General features: G+C 41.7%; 1 protein-coding gene across 1 annotated transcript in view; it reads right to left on the reverse strand.

Annotated features, from left to right (window-relative positions):
• Positions 1 to 702: 702 nt before the first annotated feature.
• The window catches only part of LOC138643206 (zinc finger protein 271-like), a 72,609-nt gene continuing 54,679 nt past the window's right edge, over positions 703 to 18,632 (reverse strand). Inside the window, exon 10 of the mRNA XM_069732052.1 lies at positions 703 to 1,906. Coding sequence (XP_069588153.1) covers positions 1,252 to 1,906 — 655 coding nt within the window. The 3' untranslated portion in view covers positions 703 to 1,251. The remainder of the gene's footprint in view (positions 1,907 to 18,632) is intronic.

An 18,632-nucleotide genomic window follows, 5' to 3' on the forward strand; every position in this document is an offset into this window, starting at 1 on the left:
ACTTAGTTACCCGATGTTTACCCTGGTTACCGGGGACCTCGGGATCGTTGGTCGCTGGAGAGCTGTCTGTGTGACAGCTCTCCAGCGACCAAACAGCGACGCTGCAGCGATCCGGATCGTTGTCGGTATCGCTGCAGCGTCGCTTAGTGTGACGGTACCTTAAGTCTTGGCCAGCCACAGTCCCTGTACTTCTGTCTGCTGCCTGCCCTGATTCTTCTGTCTGATTTCTTGTGTTACATGACCTCTGGCAGACCTGACCCTTTGTCCATTTTATTGTGCATTCATTCAGTCTCCTGATTTTTTACTGGTGATATCTGATTGAACTAATCTGTTTGAGGTTTACACAAGGGCATCAACCTCCATCTATAACTCAAATGATCCCCTACTCAGGTCAGACTCTTTTCTATTTTTGTGAGGACTATGCTTTTAACATTTAAAACTGAAATTTGATTGGTCCTTGTATGCCCAAATCTCAGTAGCTAGTATCAGCTATGCCAGTCAGTCTCCACCATACAAAGCGACATTCCGTCATTGCTTTCCAGACCAATAAACTGTTCAAGGCTAAGTAGATGAAAACCTCAATTTACCAAAAGCCAAACAGAACCCAAAAGTTATACAGCGAGAAATAAAGCAATTTTTAAAAAAAAAACTTCTCTCATCAGAACAATGTGAGATATCACTGCGAATTAGTTAGGAAACAAATGGTAGTTTACAGCTTTATTGCCCATATACCGGTAGGATTGGATACAGTACAACAGGAAAATGGTTTCTCCTCAATGTGCATTACATAGTTAATATGGTTAAAAAAAAATCACATGACCGTCAAGCTCAAATGAGGGATGGGAAAGGGTACAAGGAATGGGCTATAGATACATCCAGAATGCATGCTCTACGCTGCCCAAAAGAGCAAGTTTTTTCCCACTACATTCCGAGTGTCAATTGCCTGGATTCAAATCAAGAATTTGACACATGTAAATAATTATTTATCTAATTTCCTCCTAAAAAGCATCTAAGCCTTTTTTAAAACCATCAACTGTTCCTGTTGTGACCGACTTCTGAGGTTGGCTGTCCCACAGGATAGTTCTCATGGTAAACACATCCTAACATTTTTTTCTCCAGGCGGTGGGACTGCCCAGTTTCTTTTGATGGGGCTTTACATGAAATATGCAAATCATGTCCCCGCTTGTACTTTATTCTCTGATGACTTTCCTAGTTTGATTTCTCTATAAAACATTTTCCACATAGTGGACATCAAAACACCTTCTTGGAATAATGACTTCTCTCATGTTTATCTTGACTTGATTTATTTGTAAAACATTTACCACATAGTGAACATGAATACGGCTTCTCTCCTGTGTGACTTCTTTCATGTTTAACAACATCTGATTTATTTGTAAAACACTTTCCACATAGTGAACATGAATACGGCTTCTCTCCTGTGTGAATTCTCCCATGTTTATTAAGATCTGATTTATTTGAAAAGCGTTTCCCACATACTGAACATGAATACGGCTTTTCTCCTGTGTGAATTCGCTCATGTACAACTAGATTTGATTTACATGTAAAGCACTTCCCACATTCTGAACATGGAAAAAGATTCTCTCCTGTGTGAATTCTCTCATGTGCAACAAGACTTGATTTATCTGTGAAACATTTCTCACACAGTGAACAGGAGTACGGCTTTTTTCCTGTGTGAGTTCTCTGATGGTTAAAAAGATTTGATTTCTTTGCAAAACATTTCCCACATTCGGAACATGTATATGGCTTCTCACCAGTATGACTTCTCTGATGTCTAAAAAGGTGTGACTTCGCTATAAAACATTTCCCACATTCAGAACATGAAAATGGCTTCTCTCCTGTGTGATTTTTCTGATGTTTAACAAGATTTGATTTTCTTGTAAAAGAACTCCCACATTCAGAACATAAAAATTGCTTCTCTCTTGTTTGATTTTTCTCATGTCTTGAAAAATAAGATTTATCTGATAAACAATTTCCATAGTCAGACCATAAAACTGGCTCTTCTTCTTTGTCATGTTCAAGAAGAACTGTTTTCCAGTCAAAACACTTTCCACATTGAAAACAAGAATACGGTTTCTCGCCTGTGTATGTGCTCTTGAATTGATCAAGTCCTGATTTCAGGCTAAAACAGTGCCCACATTCTGAAAAGGAGTATGGCTTCTCCCCGGTGTGAATTCTTCTCTGCGTACAAACGTCTGAACTTTTTGTAAACGTTTTTCCACTTTCAACACACTGAGCACTTTCACTAGCTTTCTCACCTGTAATAGCAATTTGTGATTGATCAGGAGAATATTCTCCAAGATTAGAATGATTATATGACAGATCTGCGTTGTGAAATTTGGATTGTGCATTAAGTGTTATGAGGTTTTCTCCTGAGGAGTGCTGCACAATTTCTTCATCGTCTGCTTTACAATTTAGCAATGATATGAAGTATTCTTCAAAATTCTTACTGGGGTTTTCTGTCAGGATTAAAAATAGATTTTCAGATTGTTCTAAAACCACAGAGTAAACAAAATGTATAGCATGTCTATTATTCTGGAAACACACATGCAGTGTTTTGAGCCAAAGCTAGATGTTCGATATAAAAAAAAAATATTCTCACTCACGGACTAGTCCCTAATGCACGGATAGGCCCTTGTAACACGGCTAGTGTCCAAAGTAGAAAAAGTGAAGAAAGTCCTGCACCAGGGTCCTAAAAATCCAGATTTATTAAAGATCCTTTAAATACAAAAATCAGAAATTGCAGACGTGTTTCGGACATATGTCCTTACTCATTGCATGAATATTTTGAAATGCGTCGGCAATTTCTAATTTTTGGATTTTAATTGATCTCGAATAAAATAAGAAGTTGACCAGGTAGGAAGGACACAGTCCATCATTTACATTTCCCATGCCTTGTAAATCCACTTCTGGCTTTAGCTTAAAAATTCTCCAAAACCAACTCCAAAAATGTATGATTGGCAGGTGAGCGGCAGCCTGTTTACACTGGAAGATGTAGAGAAAAATAACTTTAGTGTGGATGTCATTGAGTGGGTCCCTCAAAGGGAGAAGACCCCATTGTGGTGCTGGTGTAAATGAGCCGACATGGACATACATCTACAGTATTTCATTCTTCTCAAATGTTGGCCGTAACCCCTTGGCGACAACCAATGTACCCAAGAGCAACTGCTGTGGTCAGTGCTGGTGCTGATGGCAGTATGTCTCTCAGATGCCGCTGTCAATCTTATTATCAGTAAGAAGGTTAGAGATCGAGGGTGGATCACGTGTCTGGCTATAAAGACCTCAAAACTGTAACAATAAAGACTACAGCTCGCTTAGCAAAAAACAAGTCCTCATACATCACTATGGATCAAAAAAATCTAAAAGTTACAGCTCTCAGAATTCTGAGACAAAAGCAAATTTTTATTTCGTGAAAAAAAAAAAATTTGTTTGGTATATTAATATTCTATCACTATAACCATCCCGACCCACAGAACAAGAATACCAGGGACTGGTTACCACACAGTAAACACCATAACAACAAAACCCAAGGGTGGAATTGCATTATTCCACCATTTGTATTGTTTTTTTGCTTTTTTTTTTTTTTTTTTTTTTTTTTTTTAGAATAAATGTTGTCATTCAAAACTACAACTCATCCAACGAAAATCCCGGTGTGGAAAGAAAAATAGAAAAAGTTATGGCCCTTACAAAAGATGGAGGAAAAAATAAAAGCGAAAACATGAAAAAATGATTTTATTTTAGCTTTGCCTTGAAGCCCGCACTGCGGAAATGTGAAGAACTTGATTCCTGGAGGCGACAGGTGACTGTGATACAATGATCTTATTATTCGGGAGCTTCTGGCTGCAGCAATACTAATGAGGTGTCTGGTTTATTGGTTTATACTGACTGTTATTTTATTAATATTAATGTTATAAATGTTATTTTTTTATGTTTGTTCTGTTATTTTCACTTAGTAAAACATTATAGAGGGACACTAAGGGTCATTTACAATGGTACGCAGTGTGCAAATAAACGATTTCACACCAGGACAGAAAACAAATCCCGCAGCCTGTACCACTCTAGTCTGTTGGAGCGGAGGACGTGACTGGTCCGATAATGTCAGCGCTCATCTGAACACGGCCTTGGTGTGCCGTAATAAACTGATGCCAAGCCAACGGCATCTCAGGATTCGTAGAGCGTTTTCCGTCTGCAGCGGCGTTACGAACTTCACAGAGTATCACTGATGGAAATGTTAGTTTCATGCAGCACTTAGGTAGAAGCTCACGGTAAGACACCGCTGAGATCATTATCACATACCTGTGGTGACATCTTCAGGAATGTCCTCCTTCTCCTTACTCGGTGGATCGCCCCTCGTCGTTCTCAGATCGTCACCCTGGTACCATATGTGACAACTCAGTACAATACACAAGTCAGGTGGGAAAAGCTCATCACTCAACACTGATGTAATAAAAGTGGTCATGAAATGGATTTTTCATAGACGTGTATAGGAAGAGTTCTCTAAAAGTATTTGAGGAGGTTTTTGAAAAGGATTTTTCGAGAGAATCCACTTATAATATTTGAGAACCAAAGAGTAAGTCCAAAACTAAAGAAGCTCTACAGTTTTTTTTGTTTCTAAATTCCCCTTGTCACTGGTTCTATTATACACTCCTCAACGCTGAAATTGCCTTATTAGCTTTCCCTTTCTATCTGGAAATGTATGAAATTCTTCTCTTCAGCTAAGTTATGGAATCACACATTGAACCCTGAGAACTTCATGGATTTACGTTCTCTAAATCGTATCCTTATCTCTGTCAATAGAATTTCCTAATGATGCAACTGTATGGACTGTACCAATGAAGTTCTCAGACAAACACAGAAGCTCATATCAAAAATTATGATGACTGCACAGCACCGGTGACAAAATTATATTATCTATGCCAGTGTCTACCTGATGATTCTCTGGGACGTTGTGATTTTCCTCTGGACGGTCCAGGGAATACAGAGGACATCTCTGTGGTGGGGTTCTTACATCTGTAGATGACACAGAACACATTGTTTGCATGTGATGATCCAATGATGAGGGTGGTATCTACACTGTGTGCAGAATTATTAGGCAAGTTGAATTTTAGAGGATTATTTTTATTATTGATCAACAACTATGCACTCAATCAACCCAAAAGACCCATAAATATCAAAGCTTAATATTTTTGGAACTTGGAGTGTTTTTTTTTTTAGATTTGGCTATCTGAGGAGGATATCTGTTTGTGCAGGTAACTATTACTGTGTAGAATTATTAGGCAACTTAATAAAAACCAAATATATTCCCATCTCACTCCTTTATTTTCACCAGGTAAACCAATATCATTGCACAAAATATAGAAATAAACATTTCTGACATGCAAAAACAAAACCCCAAAAAATGAGTGCCCAATACAGCCCCCTGTCTTTATGATGGCACTCAGCAGCCTCCATCCATAGATTCTGTCAGTTCTTTGATCTGTTTACGACCAACATTGCGTGCAGCAGCCACCACAGCCTCCAGACACTGTTCCGAGAGGTGGACTGTTTTCCCTTCCTGTAGATCTCACATTTTATGAGGGACTACAGGTTCTCTATGGGGCTCAGATCAGGTGAACAAGGGAGCCATGTCATTATTTTTTCTTCATTGAGACCTTTACTGGCCAGCCACGCTGTGGAGTAGTTGGAGGCATGTGATGGAGCATTGTCCTGCATGCAAATCATGGTTTTCTTGAACGATACCGACTTCTTCCTGTACCACTGCTTGGAGAAGTCTTCCAGAAACTGGCAGTAGGTCTGGGAGTTGAGCTTCACTCCATCATCCATCCGAAAAGGTCCCACAAGTCCATCTTTGATGATCCCAGCCCATACCAGTCCCCACCTCCGCCTTTCTGAGTCGGAGTGGAGCTCTCTGCCCTTTACTGATCCAGCCTCCGGCCCGTCCATCCGGCCCATCAAGAGTCACTCTCATTTCATCAGTCCATAAAACCTGTGAAAAGTCAGTCTTAAGATATTTCTCGGCCCAGTCTTGACGTTTTATCTTATGTTTCTTGTTCACAGGTGGTCGTTTTTCAGCCTTCCTTACCTTGGCCATGTCCCTGAGTATCGCACACCTTGTGCTTTTTGTTACTCCAGTAGCGTTGCAGCTCTGAAATATGGCAAAACTGGTGGCAAATGGCATCTTGGCAGCTTCACGCTTGATTTTCCTCAATTCATGGGCAGTTATTTTGCGCCTTTTTTGCCCAACACACTTCTTGCGACCCTGTTGGCTATTTGCCATGAAACGCTTGATTGTTTGGTGATCACGCTTCAAAAGTTTGGCAATTTCAAGACTGCTGCAACCCTCTGCAAGACATCTCACAATTTTGGACTTTTCAGAGCTGTTACATCTCTCTTCTGACCCATTTTGCCAAAGGAAAGGAAGTTGCCTAATAATTAAGCACACCTTATATAGGGTTCTGATGTCATTACACAACACCCCTCCTCATTACGGAGATGCACATCACCTGATTTACTGCATTGGTAGTTGGCTTTTAAACCTGAACAGCTTGGAGTAGGACAACATGTATAAAAAGGATCATGTGATCAAAATACAACTTGCCGAATAATTCTGCACACAGTGTAGACCCTCAAAACAGGTTTTCATTTTACAATCAGTGATGGTCTCTGCTCCTTACATGATTGATCGTCCTCTGTCTCTTCTTTTAATTCATTTATAACCTCAACCTTAATATCCATCACATCTTCACCCTAAACAGAGAAGGTAATAATGTAATATGACCTTTGGGTCCATCTCTTTATGGTCGTATTTTGGAGATGAGACTTTATCATCATCTACCTCATGATTCCCTGGGATGTTATGATTCCCCTCTGGACGGTCCTGGAAATACAGAGGACGGGGACATCTCTCTGGTGGGTTTCTCCTCCTGGATCCATCTGTGAGAGACCCAAACACTCAATTGTGGAATCCATGACTGGCTGGAGATGTCTCTGTTTTCTACTTTCCTCATCACCTCCAGCTACTTATCAAGGTTTTAATACCAAGGCTGAACTACTCACTAAATTTTTTCTAAAAACCACACTTGCACAATGAAAACAACATTTAATTAACAGACAGAACAGCTAAACCTTCCTTTAGAAATAACAAATATGAAAGGGACAGTCAGACCCACATCGTGGTTTCGGAAAAATGAATCAGATGACAAGTTCCCTTTAAGTACTTAACAGCTACTGCCTCCCTATGCACAGAGATGGGCAACGAGACTATTTATTAATATGTATGTGATGACTGAGCATTTATTCTTCCAAAAGTAGATGAACAGCGCTCCAACCGGGTGTAGTAGTATCAAAAAGACAATTTATTTCGCCATGAAACAGCGTTTCATGGCGAAATAAGTTGTCTTTTTGATACTACTACACCCGGTTGGAGCGCTGTTCATCTACTTTTGGACTGTTTGGAGAATCCAGGATGGTTCCCTGGACATGGAACGGGCGCCCCCTTGAGTGAGTGCTGCCAGCCCCTTCTTTTTTTTACTATATGAGCATTTATTCTTAACTATGGCAGACGTATTATTCAGTAGGTCCAGAGAAATAAGCCATTGTTTATATGAGCCTGTACGCCGATTCTTGTTGTATGTTGACTTGTTGTATGCTGATTTGTTGAAGGTCTGCTGATTACTTATTGTCTCAGCCCCTAAAATGTATTCTTCTGATTAAACTTGGTTGACAAAGACACAGGATAGTTGAACCATCGATGTTTGTTAATATGTTGAATGCGTGCTGGTTACCCATTGTACGAGCCCCGCAGTTTATTATTCTACAACCCTTGAAGGACAAAATAAGCAGGTTAATTGAACACTCGAACAATGAAGCATTGTCTCCTTCCACCTTCTCCCAATCCTGTGCACTGAATAAGAGCTGTGGACTATAAAAGTGGATCTACCTCTGTTTCCAGAAACTCTACAGGACAGCAGCCAAGGATCTAACGATGGGTACACAGACCTGATTCATTAACCACCACTGAACCCTCAAAACCATTTGAAGAATCCAGGTTGAGACAATCAGGTCAACTGGCCACATACCTCAATGTACTCTATCAACTTCCGAAGCTTGCCATTACCTCCTCTCTGTAGGTGCCCGCCAAAAGCAGGGTGACACTGGTTGGGGTAGTTGGCCCTGGAAGCTCTGAATTTGCAGATTTTCTAATCGTTGGCGAGACAGCAGAAGGTGAGACTCTGTAATTTGCACCATCTTATGTATTCTCTGTGACTGAACTATATGTTATTGTCAATTGGTGATCTAATAAAGTATCACCATGTTGTGTTACCCTCACCTTGTGTTGTCTGGGTAGTATTCTGGCCATGAGAAAGGAGAATGAGCGTGGGTGCAAGGCCAGCAGACGAGAGCACCCACTAACCCTCGTGCCTCCACAATGTACCTACACGTCTCATCTTACCTGATGTGTGGAGCTGGTCGTCCTCCTTCATGACGTCCTTGTACAGATCCTTGTGTCCTTCTAGATACTCCCACTCCTCCCCGGAGAAATAGAGGGTGACGTCCTGACACCTTATAGGAACCTGACACAGACAATGATACCATCATTACCCAGAATCCTCCAGTGCTGGCCCAGTATAATGTCCCAGCAGTCACCTCTCCGGTCAGCAGCTCAATCATCTTGTTGGTGAGTTCTAGGATCTTCTTATTGTTGTTGTTGTTGTTGTTGTTGTTGTTATGTATTAGGGAGTGTGAAGGAAGATCTGTGATGAGGCTCCGCCTCCTGCTCCGCCCTCCTGACTCATAGCTGCCAGGAGTCACACAGTCATTTGTTGTCTTCTTTACTATGGTGTAATCCTGTGCGTGGAGAGACGCTGATAAATTGAACAATACGTAGAACTTTCTAGCAGATAATATCCACTGAAACTTCCCTCTTTAATCTACAAACTCGGCATAGAAATATCTCTGCTAACCTTCCCGACATGGTGGACAGATTCCATCACCACATGGTGAAATGATCCGGACCCTCCTAGTGATACTCATGCTACCATCACATCTTCAGTGACTAAACAACGTACCCAAGAAACAACTCAACAAGGAATTGTCATTTTACATCAAATTCACAAATGATCTTCTAAAAAATACTTGTGGAGTAAAGAATCCTTTACTTCGTTGGTGCAGAAGCCTTCTTTTCTCCAAATGTAGAACCTGTGTTCTTGTTATAGTTACAGTCTAATATTAATATGGGCAAGTCCTCGCCTCAACGTAATAGTCCACCAAGTCTCTCGGTTTGTGGTCGGCCCTCTCCTACTGGTTACAATGTACCAACTTGTCATTCTCATTACCCTGTCCAATTACTATTGGTACAGGAAAGATATATATATCTTTGTACCGTGTTAGCCAGTGAATAGAAAAATATTTAGAATTGAGAGTCCTCAGTGGTTGATACCTTTTAATGGCTAACTGAAAAGATGGTAACAAATTGCAGCTTTCGAGGTTACTTAGGTCCCTTCATCAGGCATAGACTAATCGAAATTCTGAAGAATCACATATTTATGCACAATGCAGCAGAGAAATAAGCAGAATTACCATTATGGAAGAGTCATAAACAGTTATGTATATAAATATTGGAACAGTTCATAGATAAGGAGTGTGAATGTTTTATTGTCCTCTGATTGGGGTCTGGTTCTGTGTTGTGATGTCCCCACAAGGTCCGAGGAGCAAATTCCTTAATTGATGTAAAAAGACATAAATACATGAAACACATTCATTCCTGCACTGAGTGGGTCAAAGGTCATCATCAGCTTATATTCCCAGACTATTCTGTCTCTCTGAGATTTGAAATTACCCTTTAATGCAAGTAATCTCATGTCCATGGTGCTGTGATCTGGGATACAAAAATGTTTTGCCACAGGTAGATCCATTATTTTTTCTTTTATTGTGTGGCGGTGAGAATTCATCCTTGTCCTCAGTTTTTGCCCTGTTTCCCCCACGTACAGACCCCCAGTTGGACATTTAGTACAAATAATTAGGTACACCACATTAGATGTGATGCCGCTGAAAGTACCTGGGATCTTGTAGTCCTGATATGAATTGGAGATCTTTATTTTGTCCGTGACCACTATAAATGGACAGGTTTTACATTTTTTCTGGTTGCAAGGAAAGGTTCCTGCAGCTGTTGGAGAGGACAGGGAGCTTCTGACAATAACTGTTTTAGGCAGCCCCCAAATCTAAGAAGCATCATTGTCAGAAGCTTGCTGTCCTCTCCAATACCTGCAGAAACCTTTCCTTGCAGCCAGAAAAAATGTAAACCCTGTCCATTTATAATGAGCACTGACAAAATAAAGATCCCCAATTCATATCAGGACTACAAGATCCCAGGTACTTTCAGCTAATGTGGTGTACCTAATTATTTGTACTAAATGTCCAACTGGGGAGACAGGGCAAAAACTGAGGACAAGGATGAATTCTCACAGCCACACAATAAGAGAAAAAAGAATGGATCTACCTGTGGCCAAACATTTTTGTATCCCAGATCACAGCACCATGGACACGAGATTACTTGTATTAAAGGGTAATTTCAAATCTCAGACAGGAGAATCTGGGAATATAAACTAATGACAACTTTTGACACTCTCAGTGCAGGAATGAATGTGTTGCATGGATGTATGTATTTTTACATCAATTAAGGAATTTGCTCCTCAGACCTTGTGGGGGCATCACAACACAGAACCAGACCCCAATCAGAGGACAATAAAAGATTCACACTCCTTATCTGTGAACTGTTCCAATATTTATGGACATAACTATTTATCACTCTCCCATAATGGTAGTTCTGCTTCATGTCACCTGTCTTATCTATGACATTATTTCTCTGCTGTGTTGTGCATTAATACAGTGCCTTGCGAAAGTATTCGGCTCCCTGGAACTTTTCAACCTTTTCCCACATATCATGCTTCAAACATAAAGATACCAAATGTAAATTTTTTTGTAAAGAATCAACAACAAGTGGAACACAATTGTGAAGTTGAACGAAATTTATTGGTTATTTTAAATTTTTTGGGAAATTCAAAAACTGAAAAGGTGGGGCGTGTAATATTATTCGGCCCTTTTACTTTCAGTGCAGCAAACTCTCTTCAAAAGTTCATTGTGGATCTCTGAATGATCCAATGTTGTCCTAAATGCTTAATGATGATAAATATAATCCACCTGTGTGTAATCGAGTCTCCGTATAAATGCACCTGTGATAGTCTCAGGGTTCTGTGTGAAGCACACAGAGCATCATGAAGACCAAGGAACACAACAGGCAGGTCCGTGATACTGTTGTAGAGAAGTTTAAAGACGGATTTGGATACAAAATGATTTCCAAAACTTTAAACATCCCAAGGAGCACTGTGCAAGTGATCATATTGAAATTGAAGGAGTATCATACCACTGCAAATCTACCAAGACCCGGCCGTCCCTCTAAACTTTCATCTCAGACAAGGAGAAGACTGATCAGAGATGCAGCCAAGAGGCCCATGATCACTCTGGATGAACTGCAGAGATCTACAGCTGAGGTGGGACAGTCTGCCCATAGGACAACAATCAGTCGTACACTGCACAAATTTGGCCTTTATGGAAGAGTGGCAAGAAGAAAGCCATTTCTCAAAGATATCCATAAAAAGTGTCGTTTAAAGTTTGCAACAAGCCACCTGGGAGACACCAAACATGTGGAAGAAGGTGCTCTGGTCAGATGAAACCAAAATCAAACTTTTTGGCAACAATGCCAAACGATATGTTTGGCATAAAGGCAACACAGCTCATCACCCTGAACACACCATTCCCACTGTCAAACATGGTGGTGGCAGCATCATGGTTTGGGCCTGCTTTTCCTCAGCAGGGACAGGGAAGATGGTTAAAATTGATGGGAAGATGGATGGAGCCAAATACAGGACCATTCTTGAAGAAAACCTGTTGGAGTCTGTAAAAGACCTGAGACTGGGATGGAGATTTGTCTTCCAACAAGACAATGACCCAAACACAAAGCAAAATCTACAATGGAATGGTTCACAAATAAACGTATCCAGGTGTTAGAATGGCCAAGTCACAGTCCAGACCTCAATCCAATGGAGAATCTGTGGAAAGAGCTGAAAACTGCTGTTCACAAACGATCTCCATCAAACCTCACTGAGCTCCAGCTGTTTGCCAAGGAAGAATGGGCGAGAATTTCAGTCTCTGGATGTAAAAAACTGATAGAGACATACCCCAAGAGACTTGTAATCGCAGCAAAAGGTGTAGCAACAAAGTATTAAGTTAAAGGTGACTAATAATATTGCACGCCCCACTTTTTAGTTTTTGATTTTCCACAAAAATTTAAAATAGCCAATAAATTTATAAATTTCGTTCAACTTCACAATTGTGTTCCACTTGTTATTATTATTATTATTATTTATTATTATAGCGCCATTTATTCCATGGCGCTTTACATGTGAGGAGGGGTATACATAATAAAACAAGTACAATAATCTTGAAAAATACAAGTCACAACTGGTACAGGAGGAGAGAGGACCCTGCCCGCGAGGGCTCACAATCTACAAGGGATGGGTGAGGATACAGTAGGTGAGGGTAGAGCTGGCCGTGCAGCGGTTTGGTCAATCGGTGGTTACTGCAGGTTGTAGGCTTGTCGGAAGAGGTGGGTCTTCAGGTTCTTTTTGAAGGTTTCGATGGTAGGCGAGAGTCTGATATGTTGTGGTAGAGCATTCCAGAGTAGGGGGGATGCACGAGAGAAATCTTGTATGCGATTGTGGGAAGAGGAGATAATAGGGGAGTAGAGAAGGAGATCTTGTGAGGATCGGAGGTTGCGTGCAGGAAAGTACCGGGAGACGAGGTCACAGATGTATGGAGGAGACAGGTTGTGGATGGCTTTATATGTCATGGTTAGGCTTTTGTACTGGAGTCTCTGGGTGATGGGGAGCCAGTGCAGGGATTGACAGAGGGGAGAGGCCGGGGAATAGCGGGGGGACAGGTGGATTAGTCGGGCAGCAGAGTTTAGAATAGATTGGAGGGGTGCAAGAGTGTTAGAGGGGAGGCCACAGCAACTTGTTGTTGATTATTCACCAAAAATTTACATTTGGTATCTTTATGTTTGAAGCATGATATGTGGGATATTCCAGGGAGCCGAATACTTTCGCAAAGCACTGTATGTGATTCTTCAGATGTTGTATTAGTCTATGCCTGATGAAGAGACCTGTGTAGTCTCGAAAAGCTGCAATTTGTTACCATCTTTTCAGTTAGCCATTAAAAGATATCAACCACTGAGGGCTCTCAATTCTAAATATTTTTCTAATTACTTTTGGGGAACTTTTACTAGATGTCTTCTAACTGATGGTCAGAGAGAGGACATTTTGGTAAAATTTCCCCGACTGATGACTGATCTTCACGTTTTCCGCTGTTTGCTTCACTGTGGAAGCTCTGAGAGCCGATGATACAGGACACTGATTGTTCCTATTTACTATTTTACCTTTCCGATGTTTAAGATGATAAATAATCTAATAAAGATACGGACAGAAGTTTACCTCTCCGGTCAGCAGGTAGAGAATTTCCAAGGTGAAACTTAATATTTCACTGTTGATCTTATTCTGGTCCTTGTCCATCCTCGGTCGCTCTCTCAGGACTGCTTTGGTTGGTAAAATAAGAAAACTTCAGCAAGAAAAGAGATCCGGCCGTGCAGACATCTTCATAAAAAAGGAGAAACGCATAATTTGTGTAATGCAGACCTAACTTCTTGAGCTCGGATATCAGCAGATTCTCAGAGCGGAGGGGTTAAAGAAGAAGTTATCCACTACTTCGACAACCCCTTCTCCTTCCCCACGCTGGGCCCCAATAAAATTAAAAAAAAGTTTATACTCACGTCCCATGAACATCAATCTGACGTCTGGGCTGAGGCCGATTTCGAACTTCCTCTTGATGTTATAGTTGTCCGAAGGAGGAGACAGTGACGTCAGCACTGACTGGACGCCAGTCTCACATAACAACCACATAAGAGCCCCGGGAATGTGAGCGCTGACACCACTGGAACAGCGCCGCCACGGGATGGGAGTATAGGCTTTTTTACTTTATCAACACCAAACATTTAGATCAAGAAGGGGTTGTCCTAGTAGCGAACAACCCCTTTAAGGCTAAGTGTGACCTGAACGGAGCCTACACTATGTGTCTGCACATTCCCCGAGGAGCTGTCATCCTGCCAGCATCTAGGTGAACTTTGTAGAACACTGTTGTTGCAATATTTCCCATTTTTCTGGTCTATTTTTGAGTAAATCATCATGGATGTAAACACTTGGAACTCATAAGTGTAAGGCTTAAGGTAATATGTGCATTTACCAGAAATTTATGGCATATCTTGTGGATGTATGGTGGGAAAGAGTAATGTATCAGGTAAGAATTTCCAATTTTGGGATATGTTTACATACAGAAGATACCACATAAATTTTCCTTCCGGATTTTCTGGCAGAAAACCCGTAGTAATGTGAATAGCAGCAGATTAAATTTAAAATCCTCAATGTCAAAAAAATATGTCATAAATCAGCAGTAGGTGCACACCTCTCTGTCCAGATATTACACCACTGACTCCACTCTGCCAGTTCTTACACTGGTTCCCCATCTGCTATAAAATACAAGATAAACTTATCACCCTCACCTACACAGTGATGTATCAATCTACATTTTGTTCTCATCATTGTTTACCACCCTACCAGACTTTTCCGCAGTGCAGCACTGCCCTACATCTCATCTCTATCACCCTATGTGTCCTCTCCACAGTGCTGCACTGCCCTACATCTCCTCACCTGTCTACCACCTACCCGTCCTCTCCACAGTGCTGCACTGCCCTACATCTCCTCATCTCTATCACCCTATGTGTCCTCTCCACAGTGCTGCACCACCCTACATCTCCTCATGTCTGTCTATAACCCTATGCGTCCTCTCCACAGTACTGCACCACCCTACATCTCCTCATCTCTGTCTATAACCTTATGTGCCTTCTCCACAGTGCTGCACGGCCCTACATCTCTTCATCTCTGTCTATAACCTTATGTGTCCTCTCCACAGTGCAGCACTGTCCTACATCTCCTAATCTCTCTATCACTCTATGTGTCCTCTCCACAGTGCTACACCACCCTACATCTCCTCATCTCTGTCTATAACCTTATGTGTCCTCAATACAGTGCTGCACCACCCTATATCTCTTCATCTCTGTCTATAACCTTATGTGTCCTCTCCACAGTGCTGCACGGCCCTACATCTCCTCATCTCTGTCTATAACCTTGTGTCCTCTCCACAGTGCTGCACCACTCCACATCTCCTCATCCCTGTCTATAACCCTATGTGTCCTCTCCACAGTGCTGCACCACCCCACATCTCATCCCTGTCTATAACCTTATGTGCCTTCTCCACAGTGCTGCACCACCCTACATCTCCTCATCCCTGTCTATAACCCTATGTGCCTTCTCCATAGTGTTGCACCACCCTACATCTCCTCATCTCTGTCTATAACCCTATGTGTCCTCTCCATAGTGTTGCACCACCCTATATCTCTTCATCTCTGTCTATAACCTTATGTGTCCTGTCCACAGTGCTGCACGGCCCTACATCTCCTCATCTCTGTCTATCACCCTATGTGTCCTCTCCACAGTGCTGCACCGCCCTACATCTCTTCATCTCTGTCTATAACCTTATGTGTCCTCTCCACAGTGCTGCACCACCCTACATCTCCTCATCTCTGTCTATAACCCTATGTGTCCTCTCCACAGTGCTGCACCACCCTACATCTCCTCATCTCTGTCTATAACCCTATGTGTCCTCTCCACAGTGCTGCACCACCCTACATCTCCTAATCTCTCTCTATCACTCTATGAGTCCTCTCCACAGTGCTACACCACCCTAAATCTCCTCATCTCTGTCTATAACCTTATGTGTTCTCTCCACAGTGCTGCACTGACCTACATCTCCTCATCTCTGTCTATCACCCTATGTGTCCTCTCCACAGTGTTGCACCGCCCTACATCTCCTAATCTCTCTCTATCACCCTATGTGTCCTCAACACAGTGCTGCACGGCCCTACATCTCCTCATCCTTGTCTATAACCCTATGTGTCCTCTCCATAGTGTTGCACCGCCCTACATCTCCTCATCTCTGTCTATAACCCTATGTGTCCTCTCCACAGTGCTGCACCGCCCTACATCTCCTCATCCTTGTCTATCACCCTATGTGTCCTCTCCATAGTGTTGCACCGCCCTACATCTCCTCATCTCTGTCTATAACCCTATGTGTCCTCTCCACAGTGCTGCACGGCCCTACATCTCCTCATCCTTGTCTATAACCCTATGTGTCTTATCCACAGTGCTGCACCACCCTATCCTCATCCATGTCTACCTCCCTACCAGCCATCCTCATGGTGCCACACTACCCTACATCTACTCATTTCCTCCTCTATATCCATACTTTCCATAGTATTTTTTATTTAGAATATGACTATGGGTTTAGTAATGGGGGCGTCTTATAGATGCCTCTCCATTATTAACCCTTGGTCTTGGTGTTAGGTACCAATACAAAGCTGACATCAACACCAACCCTATTACCCTACTTGCCAAAGCACACCAGGGCAAATGGGAACAGCGGAAACTAAGCACCAAAATTGGCACATCTTACATGTGCCTATTCTGGGGCGTCTGAGAGCTGATGTTTTTAATCTGGGAGGGGGCCAATATCCATGGCCCCTTCCTATGCTATTATTATCAGCCCGCAGCTGTCTGCATAGCCTTTGCTGGTTATTAATTATAGGAGGACCCTATGCCATTTTTTGGAGGGACCTCAATTTTAATAACCAGAAAAGGCTAAGTATACAGCTGTGAGCTGATATTAACCCCTTCATGACCCAGCCTATTTTGACCTTAATGACCTGGCCATTGTTTGCAATTCTGACCAGTGTCCCTTTAAGAGGTAATAACTCAGGAACGCCTCAACAGATCTTAGCGATTCTGAGATTATTTTTTCGTGACATATTGGGCTTCTTGTTAGTGGTAAATTTAGGTCGATGATTTTTGCGTTTATTTGTGAAAAAAATCAGAAACTTGGCGAAAATGTTGAAAATTTCGCAATTTTCAAATTTTGAATTTTTTATTCTGTTAAACCAGAGAGTTATGTGACACAAAATAGTTAATAAATAACATTGCCCACATGTCTACTTTACATCAGCACAATTTTGGAAACATTTTTTTTTGCTAGGAAGTTATAAGGGTTAAAATTTGAACAGCGAATTCTCATTTTTACAATTAAATTTACAAAACCATTTTTTTTAGGGATCACCTCACATTTGAAGTCAGTTTGAGGGGTCTATTTGGCTGAAAATACCCCAAAGTGACACCATTCTAAAAACTGCACCCCTCAAGGTGCTCAAAACCACATTCACAAAGTTTATTAACCCTTCAGGTGCTTCACAGCAGCAGAAGCAACATGGAAGGAAAAAAATAAACATTTCACTTTTTAGTTACAAATATGATCTTTTAGCAACAATTTATTTTCCCAAGGGTAAAAGGAGAAACTGGACCCCGAAAGTCATTGTACAATTTGTCCTGAGTACGCCGATACCCCATATGTGGGGGGAACCACTGTTTGGGTGCACGACAGGGCTTGGAAGGGAAGGAGCGCCATTTGACTTTTTGAATGAAAAATTGTCTCCAATCTTTAGCAGACACCATGTCGCGTTTGGAGAGCCCCTGTGTGCCTAAACATTGGAGCTCCCCCACAAGTGACCCCATTTTGGAAACTAGAACCCCCAAGGAACTTATCTAGATGCATAGTGAGCACTTTGAACCCCCAGCTGCTTCACAAATTGATCCGTAAAAATGAAAAAGTATTTTTTTTTTCACAAAAAAATTCTTTTAGCCTTAATTTTAAATTTTTACATGGTCAGCAGGATAAAATGGATCCTAAAATTTGTTGAGCAATTTCTCCTGAGTACACTGATACCTCATGTGTGGTCAGAAACTACTGTTTGGACGCACGGCAAGGTTCGGAAGGCAAAGAGCTCCATTTGACTTTTTGAATTAAAAATTAGCTCCAATCGTTAGCGGACACCATGTCGCGTTTGGATAGCTCCTGTGTGCCTAAACATTAGAGCTCCCCCACAAGTGACCCCATTTGGGAAACTAGACCCCCAAGGAACTTATGTGTGGTGAGCACTTTGAACCCACAAGTGCGTCACAGAAGTTTATAACGCAGAGCTCTGCAAATAAAAAATCATTTTACTTTCTTCAAAAATTATTTTTTAGCCCGCAATTTTATATTTTCACAAAGGTAACAGGAGAAATTGGACCCAAAAGTTGTTGTCCAATTTGTCTTGAGTACGCCGATAGCCTATATGTGGGGGTAAACCGCTGTTTGGGCACACGTGAGGGCTCGGAAGGGAAGTAGTGACATTTTGGAATCCAGACTTTGATGGAATGGTCTGCGCGCGTCATGTTACGTTTGCAGAGCCCCTGATGTGCCTAAACAGTAGAAAGCCCCCACAAGTGACCCTATTTTGGAAACTAGACCCCCCAAGGAACTTACTTAGATGTGTGGTGAGCACTTTTAACCCCCAAGTG

This window comes from Ranitomeya imitator, chromosome 6 (assembly GCF_032444005.1).
Source record: "Ranitomeya imitator isolate aRanImi1 chromosome 6, aRanImi1.pri, whole genome shotgun sequence".
Taxonomy (NCBI): Eukaryota; Metazoa; Chordata; class Amphibia; order Anura; family Dendrobatidae; genus Ranitomeya; species Ranitomeya imitator.